Here is an 18357-nt window from a genome sequence, read left to right as displayed (position 1 = left end):
AAAAAAAATCTATATTAAAGGTTTCTATGCATAGGTATATGTAATCTTGCAAATGTCATCACAATTGACACATTATACTTCAATGTCTCCAATATCCAGAATATCATTGAATAATTCAATCGTGAAACAGATATGTTTAATGCAAATGGAACAGTTTTCTTCATTTGTCAGAGTTTGCTCTACGCGTTTCGGAAAAGTGTCATCCCTCCATCAGGAGCTGATTATTCAATTTCCTTCCTTTCTATTCCATTTATAGTCAGTTTCATCTATAAAAAGTAAAACATTTCTATCAAAATTAACTTTCTTGTACATCTTGCTCAATAATTCTGTCACAATTCATATATTGATAGTCACATGGATGTGTTTTATTCAAACCTCTAGGATTTTCAATATTGTATTTTATGCAACCAGTGTCTCCCTGCAAACATAAAGATATATCCTTCTGTAATTCAATTTGACCCTTTAGATTGTAAACTTACCTAAATGCTGTGTTTATACTGATAGACATCAAAGTCTTAAATACCTGTTTCTTGTTCTGGGTAGTATCCCACTGAAGCTGCCACAAGATATCTCTATTCTTGCCACGCGTATCTGAGGGTGCTGTCTGGTGATTAGTTTGCCTCCAGATAAACCTCCTATAGATAAAATAGGGATGGAATATAAAATGTCAAATATAAAGGATAAAGGAGAGTCCTTTCAATAAACTCCATAGGAGTAAGTTAGTTTCCCCATGATTTATATCCTGCTTACTAGTATATTGGAGATCAGGGTCCCGTGAAAATCGTGTCCTCCTCTAGCAGCGATTGAACGAAGATGGACGCTCTTTATTTGTGCATGTCATCACTCGTCATCGCAGCAATTCCGTCAATTGTTTACTTTTTGTGACCAAAATCTGTCCTTGTTGTATGCTAAATAGTAAAAATTGCTTTGGAAACCTGTGTCTGATGCTTCACTTCAAGGACCGGAGTTCGAAGCTCCAATGAGAATATAGAGAAATCGAAAATTATGGAATCACTGTTGATATTGACAGAGAGCATTACTATCTGTATCAACAGTCACAAGTCGGTGAATAATGGAGGGGTCTTGTCACAATCACAACTTAATGGAGGGGAAGAGAGATCGACACTCTCCCCCGGACCACAGAATCCGAATAAATTTGACAACTAGTTTGCTGCACTAGCTGAGATTAACTTCATGCCCATGTGCCGGATAGAACACTGATTCTTTGGCCGTGCGGTATGCTTGTGTTTCCCCGCACGCATTGGCATACTTCTGCTTTCAAGAGTTTATACTTGCTAATGTTGCAAACACATTCCAGTCTGTAACGTATATACACAAGCCCTCTCATGGACCGTCTAAGACACCATGCCCTTCACATGAATTCACATAACTTTCCCCAAGTACTTATCTTGAGTCTGGGAGCCCCGTGGGACTTCCCAGACAAAGAGCGAACTGCAGTAAATCCGCCCGACAGCCTTGTAGCCCCTCCGTTCTGCTAGATACTTGCTACTGTCTGGAAATCACTGATCCGTAAACAGCATAGTACTACTCTGTCCGCCCGCCGCCAACCGCTCACAGAGCGAAATAAGCCACACCTGCGGCACGCCGTTGCCTGCTAATAAGCTGTTCATAATCAAAGACAGCTGGCAACGCGTGCGCGCCCAGAACTACCAGGCACTCTGAGGATGCTGGGAAATGTAGTTTCAGGTCCTTCCAGCGCTCCCTGGTATCAGCAGGTGAATTTTAGAACTCCATGTCTGTTCCAGCCCTTATTCCTGACATTACCTCCTCTCCCAGGGCTCTTCACAGGACCCGGTTTACCCGGGTGTCACAAATGAAATTGTTTGACTAACCTGGGAACATGTACATCTATTGCTGGTTCCAAAGAGCAATCCTCAGACCCGTAACCTTCCCATTGAATCAAATACCATAATTGTTGATGTCTTCTTTTGGCATCCAAAATGCATTTTACTTCATATTCCGTTTGTCCTTTCAACATCGCCAGAGGTCGTTTAGCAGTCATCCCTGGATCTGCGGGATTAAGCAAAGACACATGGAATACCGGGTGTATAGGTAAAGTCTTAGGCAATCGCAGTTTCATGGCTGTAGAAGACACACATGTGATTATTTTGTATGGTCCAATGAATCTAGGCATACATTTACGAGACCCCACTAAAGATAGATTCCTAGTTGACAACCAAACCCGGTCTCCTATCTTATATGGAGGACTCTCCTGTCTGTATGTGTCAGCTTGCCTTTTATATGCTTCCTTGGCTTGCTCCAGATTTGTGCGTGCTCTCTGTCTGATTTTAAGAAACAACTGTTTACGCTCCTGTAACACTGGCATATGCTCAATTTCAGGTAAATGTTCTGGTATCATATTTTGTTCATGCCCATACAAGCACTCATTGGAGGCCATGCCCACAGAGGTGTGTAAGGTGTTGCTATAAGTAAATTCAGGCAATCATAGTGCGTGCACCCACAAGTCTCGGCCATCACCCAAATAGCCTCTCAAGTATTGCTCTAGTGTTTGATTCACCCTTTCCATCTGACCATCTGTCTGAGGGTGATAACTAGTAGATATAGCACAGTTGATTCCCAACATGCGACAGAAAGCGCACCAAAACTTTGAAGTAAACTGCGGGCCTCAGTCTGATACAATACTCTTTGGAAGAGCATGCAATCTAACCACATGTTCAAGAAACAATTCCACTAGCTTGCCTGCCCCAGGTATTCCTCCACAAGGAATAAAATGAGTTCGTTTAGACATAAAATCCACCACTACCCAAATGGTGTCAAACTGCATATCAGGTGGAAGATCTGTGATGAAATCCATCGAGATGTGAGTCCATGACTTCTCAGGAGTTGGTAATGGTTGTAACAAACCTCTCTTTTTAACATGATCTGCCTTGTTACGCATACAATTCTCACAATGTAATAGATATAGCCCCACATCTTGTCTCAAATTAGGCCACCAAAAATATTTTTCCAACATGGTTTGCATTTTCCTTTGGCCTGAGTGACCGGCTAAAGGAGAATTATGACACCAGTAGAGAGACTTGTCCTGTAATTCTTTGGTATGCAAAAACAATCGATCATGATGATACAGCAATCCCTCCCGCACCATTCTTGCAGGATGACTGTCCCACCACTTCTGAAGTTGTAATGGTGGTAGGGCTCTTCTAACCTCATCAATTAATCTTTTAGTAATAGCCACAATGACCTTTTCTCGAAGAATGACCGCTCTTACTTCGCCCATCACATTGTCTAAATTTTGCTGTCTACACAAGATATCTGCTTTGCATTTTTCTTCCCAGGCCTGAATGTCACCACAAAATCAAATTCATTGAAGTATTGGTACCAGCAAAGTTGGCGGGGTCTAGGTTTTTGTGCAATTTTGAAGTATTGCAGATTCTTGTGATCAGTCACCACCAACACCTGATACTTTGCCCCCAATAGGTAATGCCTCCACTCTAGAAAGGCTGATCGAATAGCCAACAACTCCTTGTCATTGATAGAATAATTCTGTTCAAAACCTGATAATTTCCTAGAGTAAAACGCTACTGGGTGCCATACTCCCTCCTCATCCTTTTGTGACAAAATAGCATCCATCGCCACATTGCTAGCGTCAGTCTCCACCTGAAATGCTCGATTTGTGTCTGGATGTTTCAACACGGGTGCTGTAGTGAATGCTACCTTCAATTCCTGCAAAGCTTTCTCCGCTTCTTGACTCCAAGTAAACTGCACTGTCTTTTTAAGTAGTTGGGTAATCAGAGTGACTATTTTCTAGAAGTTACTGATGAAACGCCAATAGAAATTGGCAAACCCTAAAAAAGATTGTATATCCTTTATGCACTGTGGAGTGGGCCAGTCTGTTACTGTCTGTACTTTCTTCGAATCCATAACAACACCCTCCTGTGTCAAAATAAACCCCAAAAATTCCACTTGCATAGTGTGAAAAGCACATTTCTCTAATTTTACACAAAGTTGATACTCCTGCAGCCGTTGTAGCACTGCCCTCACATGCTTGACATGTTGCTCTTGAGAGACTGAATATATCAAAATGTCGTCAATGTAGACTATAACAAAAACATCAATGAAATCCCTCAAAACTTCCTGCATGAAAAACTGAAATGCCGCTGGAGCGTTGCATAATCCAAACGGCATGACCAAATACTCAAACAAACCAAACTTTGTCCGGAATGCAGTTTTCCACTCATCCCCCTCTTGCACTCTTATCAGATGGTATGCCCCTCGTAAGTCCAACTTAGTATAGCTTTTCGCCGCCCTCACTTGATCTAATAAAACTGAATTTAAAGGCAATGGAAACCTGTTCTTAATTGTTACCTTGTTTAGTGCACGGTAATCAATACATGTTCGTAATGTTCCTTCCTTCTTTGGAACAAAAAATAAAGGCGAGGAGACCGGAGAAGTGGGATGTCTAATGAACCCCTTCTCTAACATGTCTTCCAGGTACTCTCTTAGGTGTTGATTTTCTGTTTCTGTTAGGGCGTAAATTCTACTGCACGGCAACTTTGCCCCAGCCTCCAATTCAATGACACAATCATATGGTCAATGGGGAGGTAACTTCTCTGCTCCACCTTTGTCAAACACTTTTGCAAAATCACTGTACTGCAGGGGAATTCCTGATTCCACTGCTCCCACCACCTGAGCTTCTCTCTCCTGGTCAGCCAGAAAAGCCGTCGGTCCCACTTCCGGTACCATGTGATATTGACACCTCTTTTCTTCAAACCATACTGTTTGTTTTTCCCAATCGATCCTTGGATTATGTTGCACTAACCAAGGCATTCCCAAAATTAAACCAAACTGCAGTGCTGCTATCAAATCACACATAATCTCTTCACTATGACCTGATGCACATATCATCTGCAAAGCTTGCGTCTGTTGTCGTATAGGACCTGACACTAAAGGAGAACCGTCAACTGACTGAACTCCTTCCACCCCCTGTTTATCTTGTAAGGATAATCCTAACTGATTTGCCAATGTGATATCCACAAAATTACCTGTGGCCCCTGAATCCAACATGGCCAGTACCACCTGCCTGGACACAGCACAGCATAATGTCATACCAAAATATACAAGTGAGAGGTCTTATTCCCAACTGTATTTGCCACCCATCTGGGGAACCTTGATTCTTTCGGGCCTGTCACCGGTGTTCCCCCTAAGGCCGGCCTGTCTCTGTTACCACTTATTTTTTGCTCCGCTCCCCACCTTTACTCTTCTGTGGAGTATTAGGGCAGGTACGTATGAAATGACATGCCCACAATACAGGGCCTGTCCACAATACAGACACAAATTGTAAAGCTTACGCTGTTCCTTTTCTGCCGCTGACAATGGCCCTCTGACGCTACCAATCTTCATTGGTTCTACCTCACTAATCCTTCCCCCCTGCTTCTATCTAATCTCACAAACGGGACTGCATCTGGTCTTTTCTTATCTCCTTTTCTCTCATTCATTCGATGATCTAACCTCAGAGCTAAATCTATCATGGCCGTACAGTTACTTGGTTGAGGCTCTACTTGAGCAATGGCATCCTTTAGTTCCTCTCTTAGCCCTTGATAAAACAATATTGTCTGCTTGGCCACGGGCCATTCCGTCTCAATCACCAATCTATCCAGGTCTCGCGGCCCCTGCCTTAATCCCAACAACTCTTTATCTGTGCCAATGACACTTCCTGTCTGTCAAACAGTCTACCAAATTCTTCCAGGAAGTTATCCCAATTATACAACAAAGGGTCATCTTTCTGCACCAGCGGCATTGCCCATGATGCTGCATCTCCTGTCAAATAGGATATCACAAATGTAGTTCTAGCTTGAATAGTTTCGAATGCTGTAGGTTTGCACTAGAAATTGAGTCTACATTGCGTAAGAAACATCATATATTTTCGGGGATCCCCTAAAAAATGTTCTGGTGCTGCCAAGGGTACACTACTGGGAGGTTGAACAATGACAGTAGGGTTCCTGCTGATAGAGGCTCCCATAGTGTTAGATGTACTGGCCCCTTCCAAGGGCGTACCTTGTGCCACCAAACCTTGTACCTGCGCTTTCAGCGTAGTAGATTCCTGCCTGGCATGCTCTAATTCCACCTGGATGTCTTGTAGAGCCTTTAGCACATCGGCCAAAGGTGGAGAAGTTGCTTCCATTTGGCTTGGGTGGTTGTGAGTATCCCAATATGGGGGTGGCTTATTATGTCACAATCACAACTTAATGGAGGGGAAGAGAGATCGACACTCTCCCTGAACCACAGAAGCCGAATGAATTCAACCCTCCCACCGTGGTTGGCACAGGCACCTGATATATAGATAGAACAGGTCGCCACGTTGCAGCCAATGGGGGGAAGAGGGGTTAGGAAGAGGTTGTGGATAGGGTGGGGGAAATTAGGAACACCAGAAAAAGGTTAAGGAACTCCTAAATTGGATGGTAAAGGGGAAGCACAGGGAAAAAACCCTAACCTGTCTACCATGTAACCAATAAGAATTCCCTTGAAAAAAGGTACAAGTAATGCAATACAAGTAATTCGAGTACACCATATTCTCCTGTCACCGCCCTACACCTAAGAATCACACCTTAATACGTGTACTAAACCATGGTTAGCCACAGGAAGAACATAGAGCAAGCAATGTAATGGAAACAAACAAATGGGAGTATTCCCAGCATGATAAGACAATTACACATGGCCCTTTGGGTGGCATAAGCAACACACAAGAAACATAAATGGTTGCATCAACTAATTTGCCGCACTAGGTGAGATTAACTTCTTGACCACGTGCCGGATAGAACACCGATTCTTTGCCCGTGCGGTATGCTTGTGTTTCCCCGCACGCATTGGCATACTTCTGCTTTCAAGAGTTTATACTTGCTAATGTTGCAAACACATTCCAGTCTGTAACGTATATACACAAGCCCTCTCATGGACCGTCTAAGACACCATGCCCTTCACATGAATTCACATAACTTTCCCCAAGTACTTATCTTGAGTCTGGGAGCCCCGTGGGACTTCCCAGACAAAGAGCGAACTGCAGTAAATCCGCCCGACAGCCTTGTAGCCCCTCCGTTCTGCTAGATACTTGCTACTGTCTGGAAATCACTGATCCGTAAACATCATAGTACTACTATGTCCGCCCACCGCCAACCGCTCACAGAACGAAATAAGCCACACCTGCGGCACGCCGTTGCCTGCTAATAAGCTGTTCATAATCAAAGACAGCTGGCAACGCGGGCGCGCCCAGAACTACCAGGCGCTCTGAGGATACTGGGAAATGTAGTTTCATGTCCTCCCAGCGCTCCCTGGTATCAGTAGGTGAATTTTAGCACTTGACGTCTGTTCCAGCCCTTATTCCTGACAGGTCTGAACTCCTCAATACTTCAACTTCAGTTGTCCAATTGTGTAACTAGTATGACCCCATGTCCCCATCCAAATGCTTATCAATAGTATCATGTTAACATTCTATATACCACTGTAGCTTATTGAGACATGATATGATATGATATCTTATTTATATCGTGCTCGTACACAAGTGTTTCAGAGCGCGACATACACTTCCTATAAGTAATTTGTAGAGCACATTTATATCACATTATTCAGCAGGGATAGAATCTTATTCGCGTTAGACCCTAAGTCTAGTGTAGCCAGGATATGTGATTTATCATTTGTTATTGGTCCTACCCTCGTTATAGAAAGGCTCCTAAGTTGAAATCCTCAATCATTCCATCCAGGGCTAAACTTCCCAATTTTTCAATCCAAACTAATTCCTCTGGTCCATGTGTTTTGCATGGTTCCTGCCTCTCTATGATTTTTTCACTACTTCCAGTATTATTACTTTCAATTGGGCGATTGTGTGCCTATTCTCTGCGAAGTGTCATGCCACTGGTGACCTCTTGTTGCTTGTTCTGATGTTACTCTTATGCTCGTTCCATTGTTATTTCGCTATTCTAGTTGTCTGTCCAATGTAAACAATCCTACAGGGACAATTTATTCCATAGATTAGTGATTTTGAATCACAGGGGGCAAAGTCCTTCAATTTTATCTTGTTCCCGTGGCAGTGATACCTTATATCGCTGCCTCTCATCATGTTGATATAATTATTAAAGTTTCAGCAAGTGAATGTCCTAGTCTTCTTTATCTTCAGTACTTGTTGTTTGTCAGTTTTTGGTTTTTCTGCCTTTAACAGTTGGTCCCTGAAATTCTATTCCCTCTTGTAGGCAATGATAGATTGTTTCGGGAACGAGGCCTTTAGTTGTGGATCAAGTTCAATGAGTTTGCAGTTCTTTTTTATCAGTCTTGTGATGTGATGACTTTGACTAGACTATTTAAGGGCATATAGAAACGGTATATCTTTAGACTTTGTTTTGGAACTCTTTGGGTTGCCTCTCCTGTTATGCCTCTCTGCTATCTTTACATTATTTTGGTGTAATGTATATGGATTGAAATATGAAATATTTTTGAAATATCCTGCGTACACATGTCTAAATTAGATATGACAGCTCTAATGTACTTGGCTAAGTGGGACAAGCACAATCTGAATGTATGAAGAGCGGGTAGCCGTAGTGTGGAATTGTGTTATTTGATATATGTTTTGGTCCTCATCCACATGGCCCCCAAAAAATGAGGACCCTCCTTGTTGCTCATTTGTAGTATTCTTAACTCTAGATAATACATACATAGATTTGCATATGCTGAGGCCATTGAAGACCCCATTGAGGTACCACAGGCATGTAGCGAAAGAAATTATTTACTAGAATAATTTTACTTAATTCTGGTATCAGTATTTTGTTTGCTATTCAGTTGTCCTCCATCAGTAGTGACCATTCCAATTCTTCCAATCCATCCTAGTGTGTAATTGATGTATTTAAGCCTTGTACATGTAATGAAACTAGTAGGTCGCTATCCTGTACATCTATTAGTTCCTTCAAATAATTTAGAAAATGTATAGTGTGTCTTAGGTAGGTTGATGTTGCTTGTACTATTAGTTGTAAAGCCTTATCTACATACACCGGTATAGGGTTAAAGATGATGTCTGTTCCAGTCACTATTGGTCTAATTGGAGGATTCTTCAAAGCCTTGTGTATTTTAGGTAAGCCGTAAAATACTGGTGTTATTGGATTAACATTTGTTTAAAAGGTTTTAGTTTTCTCTGATATCCAGTCATTCTGACATTCCTTTTCCAGTGTATCCTGTATTATCTGTGCTATCTGATTTGTAGGATCCTCCTCAATTTTTATGTAGGTGTTTTCATCTTCCAATAATCCTTTAATCTAAGTGTTATAGAAAGTGGTGTCCATGATGACAATGGGCCTCATTACGAGTCCGGCGGTAACCGAGGCGGTAAAACTGCCTGGTTACCGCCGGACTCGTATTACCATTCCGCCTCCGTGACTCCCGGAAATACCAGGGCATTACGACCCTCGTGTCCCGGGAATTCCGGAGGTGGAATTTGGTAAATCCCCATTCCCATTGAGTCCAATAGGACTCAATGGGAATGGGGAAGTGGAAACACCGGCACCATCTTGTGATGGTGCCGGTGTTTCCACGTCCGCCTGCAGGCGGGCGGTGTTAAACCCGCCAGGTCATACCTGACAGGAACATCACCTCCTGCCTGCTGGAGTCGTGATTGGCCGGTCCGGAATTAACAGTGGCGGCGGGTTTACCGCCACTGTTATTTCCGGACCGCCCGACCTGTAATGAGGCTCAATATCTCCTCCCTTGTCTGCTGGTTTTAGAGTTCTAGTATGGTCATCTGCTAGATCCTTATGATCTGGCTCTTGTGTCGTCTGATGTTATATCTCAATGTTTTATTAAAGTTGACCTTCTTCAAATCTTTCAACATTTGTCTCTCGAACATTTTTATCGGCATATTGTTGACCTGTGGGTCAAACTGGCTTTTTGGTTTCATTTCTAGATATTCATGTGTCGTCCCTTGACTTTCTATTGAAGGTTGTAAGTCAGAAAATACCTTTAGTCTCATCTTTCTTGTTAGTTTGTGGAGGTTTACTTTTTCTTCTAGTGGATTGGAGTTTTGTGTAGAGATGAATGATAAACCCAAGTTTAGTACATCATGATATATTTTTGCGAAGATATATTAACGACTAGCTGTTCTCTTTGTTTCTTGGTTTTAGGCTTCTTGGTGCCTCTTCTCGTTGCTTTTTTTATAAAAATATAAGTTGTTGTAGTCGGTTGGGCATTGGATGTTGTTGCATCTTGAGATGCATGTAGTTGTGTAACTTGAGGCACCGGTGCACTTGTTGCTCCGTTCTCCTCCCCACTCATTGGTGCTTCGCAACCTGGGTCACTTTCGTCTTGTCCTGATGTTTACGGTTGTTGTGGTGGTCTTCTGTTAAGGACTGGTTTTATCTGTTGATAGTGTTCCTGCCACATGTACACGATATCCTGCGAATAGTCCAGAGTATCTCTCCTAAACCTCCGTCCCTTTCTTTGTTCTATGTCTCTTTTGTAACTCTCTAAAGTAGAGTTGACATCATCTAGAATAGTTTGTAGCTCCTCCTTGCTTTTAAAGGTCATTAGTTGTTCTGTTAACTCCTTGATTACATTGTCCACATTTGTTTCTGATTTGGCTAGTTCCTCTATGGTTAGCAGGAATAAATCAAGTGAGCATTTATTAAGTCTGTGTTCCCACCTGTTCACAAAATGTGGGTTGTCCTTACATAGAGTCGTTCTTAGATATACTCTCAGTCCCCTTGGTATCCCTTGCGCGTGGTAGTATTGAGCAAGAGTGATAGCATGTAGTTTCTGGGCTATCTGCCGTCTGATGAGTCTCTCCAACTTTGATATTAACCATTCTGTATTGGTTACTGTCGTTATACTTCCTTCTATGCCCTTTATTAGGCCTAATATACGATTTGCTTCGTTCTTGTCAAATGCTAGGGTCGTAGCATGTTTTTCTGTAATTCAATAGATGTTCAAGAAAGACGTATCCTTAGTCTTTCTTCTTGGGTGCTATCTAGACTAACGTTTCACACCCTACAATGAGAGTAGATACCTAATGCCTAATCTTATGTGTCTAGAAGCACTCCTGGGTCTTTAAACTATGTTTTGGTATTCATGAAATGTAGTATGATGCAAGGGAGAATACTAACCCTGACACTGGGTTGTGTGACAAACTGGAGAAACAGCAGGTGTCCACACACTTGTGGAACACTCCCGTCCCCTGCACACCTATTTGTGTTGAGAATCAACCAATATGTAATTTGTCTCTCACTTCTATTTGAAAAGAAATAAATTACAAAAGATTCAATTTTTCTTAAAAATCTATATTAAAGGTTTCTATGCATAGGTATATGTAATCTTACAAATGCCTACAAGAGGGGACAGAACTTCAGGGACCAACTGATAAAGGCAGAAAAACCAAAAACTGACAAACAACAAGTACTGAAGATAAAGAAGACTGGGACATTCCCTTTCCTGAACTGTAATAATTGTAACAACGTGATGAGAGATTGCTATATAAGGCATCCACGAAAATTGAAGACTTTGCCACCTGTGTTTCAAATTCAGTAATCTACGGACTAAGTTGTCCCTGTGCGATTTTCTTTTTTTTATGTTGGACATACAACTAAAAAAGCAAAAGAATGATGGAATGAGCATAAGGGCAACATCCGAACAAGCAACATCAGGTCACCAGGGGCACAGCATTTTGCAGAGAATAGGCACACAATCGCCCAATTGAAAGTAATAATACTGAAGTAGTGAAGAAATCACAAAGAGGTGGGAACCATGGGAATCACATGGACCAGAGAGAATGACCAACAACATCTCAGTCTTGTTGGCATTTAGACAAAGATCATTGGCGGCACACCAATTTTGAATGGTGATAAGGCAATCGGAAATGAAGGAGGGAAAGGAGGTGTCACAGGGAAGCCTGAAAATGAGTTGGGTGTCGTCAGCATAGCAATGGAAGTATGAGCAGAAAATTGAAATGCAGTAGTTGAGAGTAGCCAGGTATTGGTTGAAAAGCCAGGGCGAGAGGTTAGACCCCAGAGGAACACCACAGGTGGAGAGGGAGGTAGAAGAAAGGAAGGACCCAAGTTGTACCTGGGAAGATCGATCAGAAAGGAAAGAGGTCAGCCAGGCCAGAGCCTGATCGGTGATACCCAGGTTGTCACGGAGACGGTTGAGCAGGATGGTTTGGTTGACCGTGTTGAAAGCAGAGGATATATCAAGTAGGATGAGGAGAAAGGGAATGTTAGAGTCAAGGTTGGAGAGCAGGTCTTCAAGGATATTCAGGAGAGCAGTTTCCATGCTTCTGGCAGCTCTGAAACCAGATTGGTGGTCATGGATAGAGCCAACAGAGTTGGAATGAAGATTAAGCTGCGAGATGGCCAGCTTTTCCAGGAGCTTCCCCAGAAAGGGAGTAATGGAAATTGGGCGATAGCAGGACAGGAGGGATCCGCTGAAGGTTTCTTGAGGACAGAATGCACAAGGGAGTGCTTGAGAGGGGAGGGCAAAGATCCAGAGCCAAATGAATGTTTGCAGAAATCGTCCAGGGCCAGAGCAAGGGTGTCGATGTGGTCCTTAATGGTTTTAGAGGAACAGGGATGAACCTGTTTTGATGAGGCTTTCATAGATTGGACATGTCTAGCAACCTCCTCAGAGGGGACAGGAAGGGGGCGGAGGAGAGGGAGGGCAAGATGTCCTGAGTTTTGGAATTAAAGTGAGAGGCAAGAGAGTTGCAAAGAGCCTGAGAGGCCAGAGGAGGAGTGGAGACTGCAGCAGGGTTGGCCAGTTCCTTGCAGATTTTAAAGAGTTTGGCCGAGTTTTTGGATGCCGCAGAGACGCGGGCTTGAATGTGGCCTCTCTTCTTAGAGTGGACAGCAAGGCGGTATTGCCTTTGGAGGAGGCGGCATGCCAGTTTGTCTGAGGATGAGCAAGAATATCTCCATTTCCTCTCCGACGCTCTACACTTACGTTTAAGTGTAGTTAGGTCAGAATCATACCAGGAATTACACTTGGCTTTGGACTTTAAACAGATCCTCATGACGTCGGCGAGAACATCAAGAGTAGCAGAGATAGAGGAATAGAGCCGGGACAGGGCTGTGTCAGGGTATGAGTTAGCCTGAGGAGGAGGGGGGGGGAGAAGGTGGCAGAAAAAGCCTTGATTGGCACAAGCTTCATAGGCCGGATGTCCAAGAAGGTGGGTGGTAATCTTTGGGTAGGCTTGGCTTGGGGGAGGAGATGGAAATATGAGAAGAGAGGAGGCAGTGATCACTCCAGGAGAGAGGAGTGGTCAGCGGACTAGGGAGGGGGAGGACAGTGGAGATCAAGACATCAAGTGTATGACCGGCAGAATGAGTAGGGCCTGAGGGGAGGATGGAGAGGGAGAGGGAATTGCAGAGGTCACGAAAGAGAGCAGCTGAGGAACAGGGAGAATCAAGATGTATGTTGAGGTCACCAAGGAGGATGAGTTGAGTTGTTGAGGCCAGGAGGGAGGAGGAGCAGTCTGTCCACTTGGAAATAAAAGAGGTAAATTGGACAGGGGGCCGGTAGAGAGTAGCAACAGTGAGTGAGTGGCTAGGCAAGAGGGAGAGCCTGAAGACAAGGCATTCGAAAGAAGAGTAAGTCTTGAGTGGGGATGATAAGAGGCAGGAAACCACTCAGGGAAGATCAGGGCTACACCCCCTCCAGGCTGGTTGGATCTGGGGGCGGAGAGGATCTTGAAGCCGTCAGGGAGGAGAGTGTCTCATGTTCTGAGCCGCTGATCCCTCTCATCACTGCCATCATCATTGCATCACTCGTGCTCCATCCCATCCTCCATCAAAGAAGCCTGGATCACCCCGTCTCCTGAAGAAACTATGGTTGGACCCTGCCATTCCCGCTAACTACGGGCCTATCACCTCATCCCATTCCTCTTGAAAATAATAGACTGTGCCACCTATATCAAGGTCCAGGTTTACCTAGAAAACCACCACCTGCGTAGCCCCCGCCAATCCAGCTTCCGTCCTGGTCACGGCACTGAGTCCGCCCTCCTGAACCTAAAAAAATCAACTAGATGATGCCTGTGACTCTGACAACCTCTCTCTCCTCATGCTACTAGACATATCTACAGCCTTTGACTTGGTTGACCATACCATACTCTGAAAACACCTCTCCACTGCCGCCCTATTCTCCACCGAAGCCTGCCAATGGATCTCATCTTTCTTGTCTGACTGCACTTCATGTGTCTTCGCTGGCAACGACTCCTCCACCCCTACCTCCATCACCTTTGGGTTGCCCCAAGGCTCCTTCATCTCCCCGCCCTCTACAACATCTTTACCAAGCCTGTCTTTGGCCTCCTCAGCTCTTGCCAAATGAAATATACCAACTACGCTCAGGATACCCAGATCTCCATCCACCCTCTCCGGGATCCATCACCAAGACACCACCAAAATTAATTGCATCTATGAATCTGTCCAGTTCTGGATGGCAACCCATAGGCTCTGTCTGAATTACGACAAAACTGAGCACCTTCTTGTCAGCAACCCAGTCCACCTAGCCAACCTAGAACCCGAATACTCCCACTTCATCATTGACAACAACACCGTTCCGGTCTCCCCAGTAGTCAAAACCCTGGGCGTCGATTTGGACTTCACCGTCTCGCTCTCCAAACATGTGACCTCCATTGCCTCCTTAACAGCACATACCGCCAAACTCATCAACGGCTGCCGCCCTTACCTCTCCACTGACAATTGCACCAACATCGCTCAAGCCACTATGTGCTCCAAGTTGGATTATTGTAACAGTCTTCTCGCTGGCACCTCCAAATGTAAAAGGAAAAAACGACAAACTGTTCAAAATAACGCCCTCCGCACTGCCCTGACCCTAAATAAATCAGACCACATCGCTCAAGCTGGAAGAGACGCCCACTGGCTGGCAGCTAAAGACCGTATCTCCTTGAAGAGTCTTACCTTTACCCACCGCTGCATCAGTAACACTGCTCTCCAATACCTCTCAGAGCATATCACCAAACCATCGCTTTGCTGATGCCCTTAACTTGGGCGGCAGGCCGTTGTCCACAGGGTGGGCCTGCCACCTCGGGGCATACCGCCTCAGTAAAAGCCTGCAGCCAGTTGATATGGGCATAGCCCTTTTCTAGGCCTAGTGTACACCAATAAAGGCAACTCCTACTTTATTGGTGAACTAAGTGCGCGTCGCGCTTAGAAACTGGTCCCCGGTATTAAGCGCCTTATAAAATAACAATTGTAATTATAATTATATAATGTCACAAACATTGAAATGAAATAGAAGAAACACATTCACTGTCTTGCTCTGTCTCAACAGATTAGGATTACCATCATACAAGCGCAAAAATTGGTGGGTGTGAACATTGACCCTGTTGTACATGTAAAAGTGGGAGATGAGAAGAAACATACAGCAACACAAAAGTCAACCAACACTCCTTACTACAATCAGGTAAGCATAAAACAGCAGTGTTGTCTGATTCCCATTTAAATGTAGTTAAATGCTCAATTTCCCACGTATTTTGCTAACATTAAACAATTTGCCACTGATACCACTAAAGTGTTTGTGAGGAAAAGTAACGGATTACACACGAGTGAGGTCTGTTTTTTCTTGGTGCCTCAAACTATTGTTTGTCCTAGTCCAACCCTGGTCCTGGAAGTTTGTTTTAACAGCCAAGAGAATGTGTGGGTGTGAGAGCTTAACCATGTCTTTTCTAGCAAGGGTACCAGATTGCTCCAGGCCCCCAGTCACATAATAGGCCTGTGCGTTCCTTCAAATAACAATTGTAATCTGTTAATTTTTATCTAATTTGAATGAACCAAATGTACAACTCCCATAATACATTAAGTTATTCAATGAAAGCTGAAGACTGGAGCATGTGGTCTCGGTCGGTGATACAGACACATTTCATACTTGCTGACATGTCCCATTCGATTTACCTGCAAGTAGGTATTTATTTTTCTAAGCTACATGCTGCACCAGTATCTAATGTGTTACTAATTACATGCACAACAATATGCACCATTCCATTGGGGGGGACGCTAGTCCTCTGTATTTTTTTATTTTGCATTCTGGGATTATAAACATATATTTATAATGGGGAAATCATGGACTACAGGTCCCACAATGAAAAATAAAAGTCAGGAATAGATTATCCTTTTAAGAGTAACAAAAAATACTGGACATAGTGTATTGGCCATAAATATCGGGGGAGGGCTCTAACAGATGTTATCACCCATTACCCTAATTATGAGACTTCAGTTTCATCTTTGCCTCATGTCTATATGTAGAGTGACAGCTGATAACACCGATTACAGACCTCTCCATAGGGGACTAAAATCACAACAATTGTGTGCTGGCTCCTATACTTGCTATCCTATACACTAATTTTCGGAAAAAGGAATCAAAGGCCTTCACTCCACATCAGCTAGTTTGGGCATTCCTAGCCCCAGGACAGATTCTTCTTTATGTGGATGCTGTGGTGCTCATGCCTAGATTTTAGTTGGGGTCTAAATGCTTATTCATCCATGCACAGAATATATGCTAGAAAGGGGCTTGTTTGTAAAACCAATGTAATCTAATGTAATGTTCGTACCTACACACACAAGCTGGTTGTGCTAGTTTAGGGGTCTGTAACCTGCATGTAAGATGTTTGTGCTACGCCTCTCATGATTCCTCATCAATCACTTTGGTGGTAAGGGCTAACGGGAGTTGTAGTCCAAAACATCTGGAGAGAGAAATGTTTCACATCCCCTCGCAAGAGATTTTCACTGTAACGAAAACATCTTGGCAAGACACAAAGATATTGATGATGTGCACTATACATTCTTTTCTAATATCATACAATGATCTTCTCACGTTTTGAGGTAGACAGTCGGAACGTCCAAAGCCAATGGTGCTGTTGGAGGTTTGCAATGATTATTTCCAGGGAGCCTATCAAGCTCACTTTAAAAATATATATTTCGAAGGGATTGTGTCCTCCGACATATTCCTTATCTTTGATGTTACCCATCCCAGCTTGCTGGCCCCGGAATTTATTTTTTTCAGTGGAGGGCGCTGCGCATCGACGTCCTTCGAGTTGATGTCCCTCGACAGCCTCCATCTCGGCGCCGACGTCACCGACAGACTTACTCTTCGAAGATATTACCTTATTTCGATGGCTTCTTCATCCGAACCATCGACCATTGAGACTGTGGGAAGAAAATGTCGTGGACGGATCCTCACAGGATCTGTTTGTGGTGCCTGGGATCGGAGCATCACTGTTCGGAATGAGAGGGCTGTATGTCCATGACGGTGAAAGCCTTGAAGGAGCATAAGGGGAAGCTAGAAAGAGGTAAGACTCTTAAATCTCTTACTCCCTCGAAAGTTCTTCGGCAGAGTCGAGACATTCGTCTCCTCGTCGTCATAAGAAACATTCCCGTTCAAGATCTCGAAGTGGTTCCCATCAGTCTTCGAGATCGAGACACTCTAAGAAGAGGCGTCGTAGATCTCCCTCTCCTTCGTCTTCTTCTGTCTCTCCGGAAAGGGTCCCCTGCCCCACGAAACACAGCTCTCCAGCTAAGTGGGAGGAATTCCGTAAGAAAATGCTTAGCGTCTTCGAGAAAGTGGCCTCGACCCCCTCGGAGACGTCTGAAGGTGATACCCCGGATGAAAGACCTGAAAAATCAAAATGCTGCGAGCCGTTGCACCCGGCGAGAGAAACTACCCGAGAGCGACATTAACCCCCCGAGTAAAGGCAGTAAGACCACGTTGTCGACGCCTTCGTCGAATGTTTCTTCGATTCATAAATCTGCCTCATCGAGGCCGTTGGCGAAGGGCCCTTTGACGCATAAATCGGTTGCGTCGACGCCGTCTTTGACGCCACTGTCGACTCCGATAAAGGACAGACCTACAACTGTCACTACAGTAGAGGTGTCGAGGACCTCGACCATGACATCGAGAATGCCATCGACTATTTTGACGAGACCGAGTAGGATTCCGATCCTCTCAAGTACATTGAGGTCTCTTCAGACTTTTTCGACGCCCTTTTCGAGTTTGTCAAAGCCTGTGACTTCCTGAGGACAACCTCGACGTTTTCACAACCAGTGACAACAAACTTGGCTCCTTCTGCTCTAGAAATTGGGTTTAAACCCCTTATAAGGTTCCGATGGCCAGAATAATCGAATTCATGGGGTGGTCTACACCTACACCCTCTTTTCAGAAGGACGACCTTACAGATATTTTAGATAAAGGTCCACAGGAGGATCCTGTTGTCCCCTTTCATTCTGCTCTGCAAAGAAAAGTTTCTGCAAATTGGGAAACTCCTGAAGTTATCCCTGCAGTTAACAAGAGACTGTCTGCTAAATACAGGGTATCTGCTACAGATCCTGAATATTTGAGCAAACA

At 44.0% G+C, this 18357-nt stretch overlaps 1 protein-coding gene across 1 annotated transcript in view; it reads left to right on the top strand.

The window, feature by feature from the left end:
• LOC138581135 (fer-1-like protein 4) overlaps positions 1–18357 on the top strand; it is a 1598034-nt gene that overhangs the window by 314126 nt on the left and 1265551 nt on the right. Inside the window, exon 9 of the mRNA XM_069652231.1 lies at positions 15292–15423. Within this exon, the coding sequence (XP_069508332.1) occupies positions 15292–15423 (132 nt within the window). The remainder of the gene's footprint in view (positions 1–15291; positions 15424–18357) is intronic.

The sequence above is a fragment of the Ambystoma mexicanum genome, chromosome 3p (genome assembly GCF_040938575.1).
Source record: "Ambystoma mexicanum isolate Mex_15411 chromosome 3p, UKY_AmexF1_1, whole genome shotgun sequence".
In the NCBI taxonomy this organism is placed as follows: Eukaryota; Metazoa; Chordata; class Amphibia; order Caudata; family Ambystomatidae; genus Ambystoma; species Ambystoma mexicanum.
The sequence above is the reverse complement of the archived record's forward strand: the minus strand, read 5'-3'. Positions and strand labels throughout refer to the sequence as shown.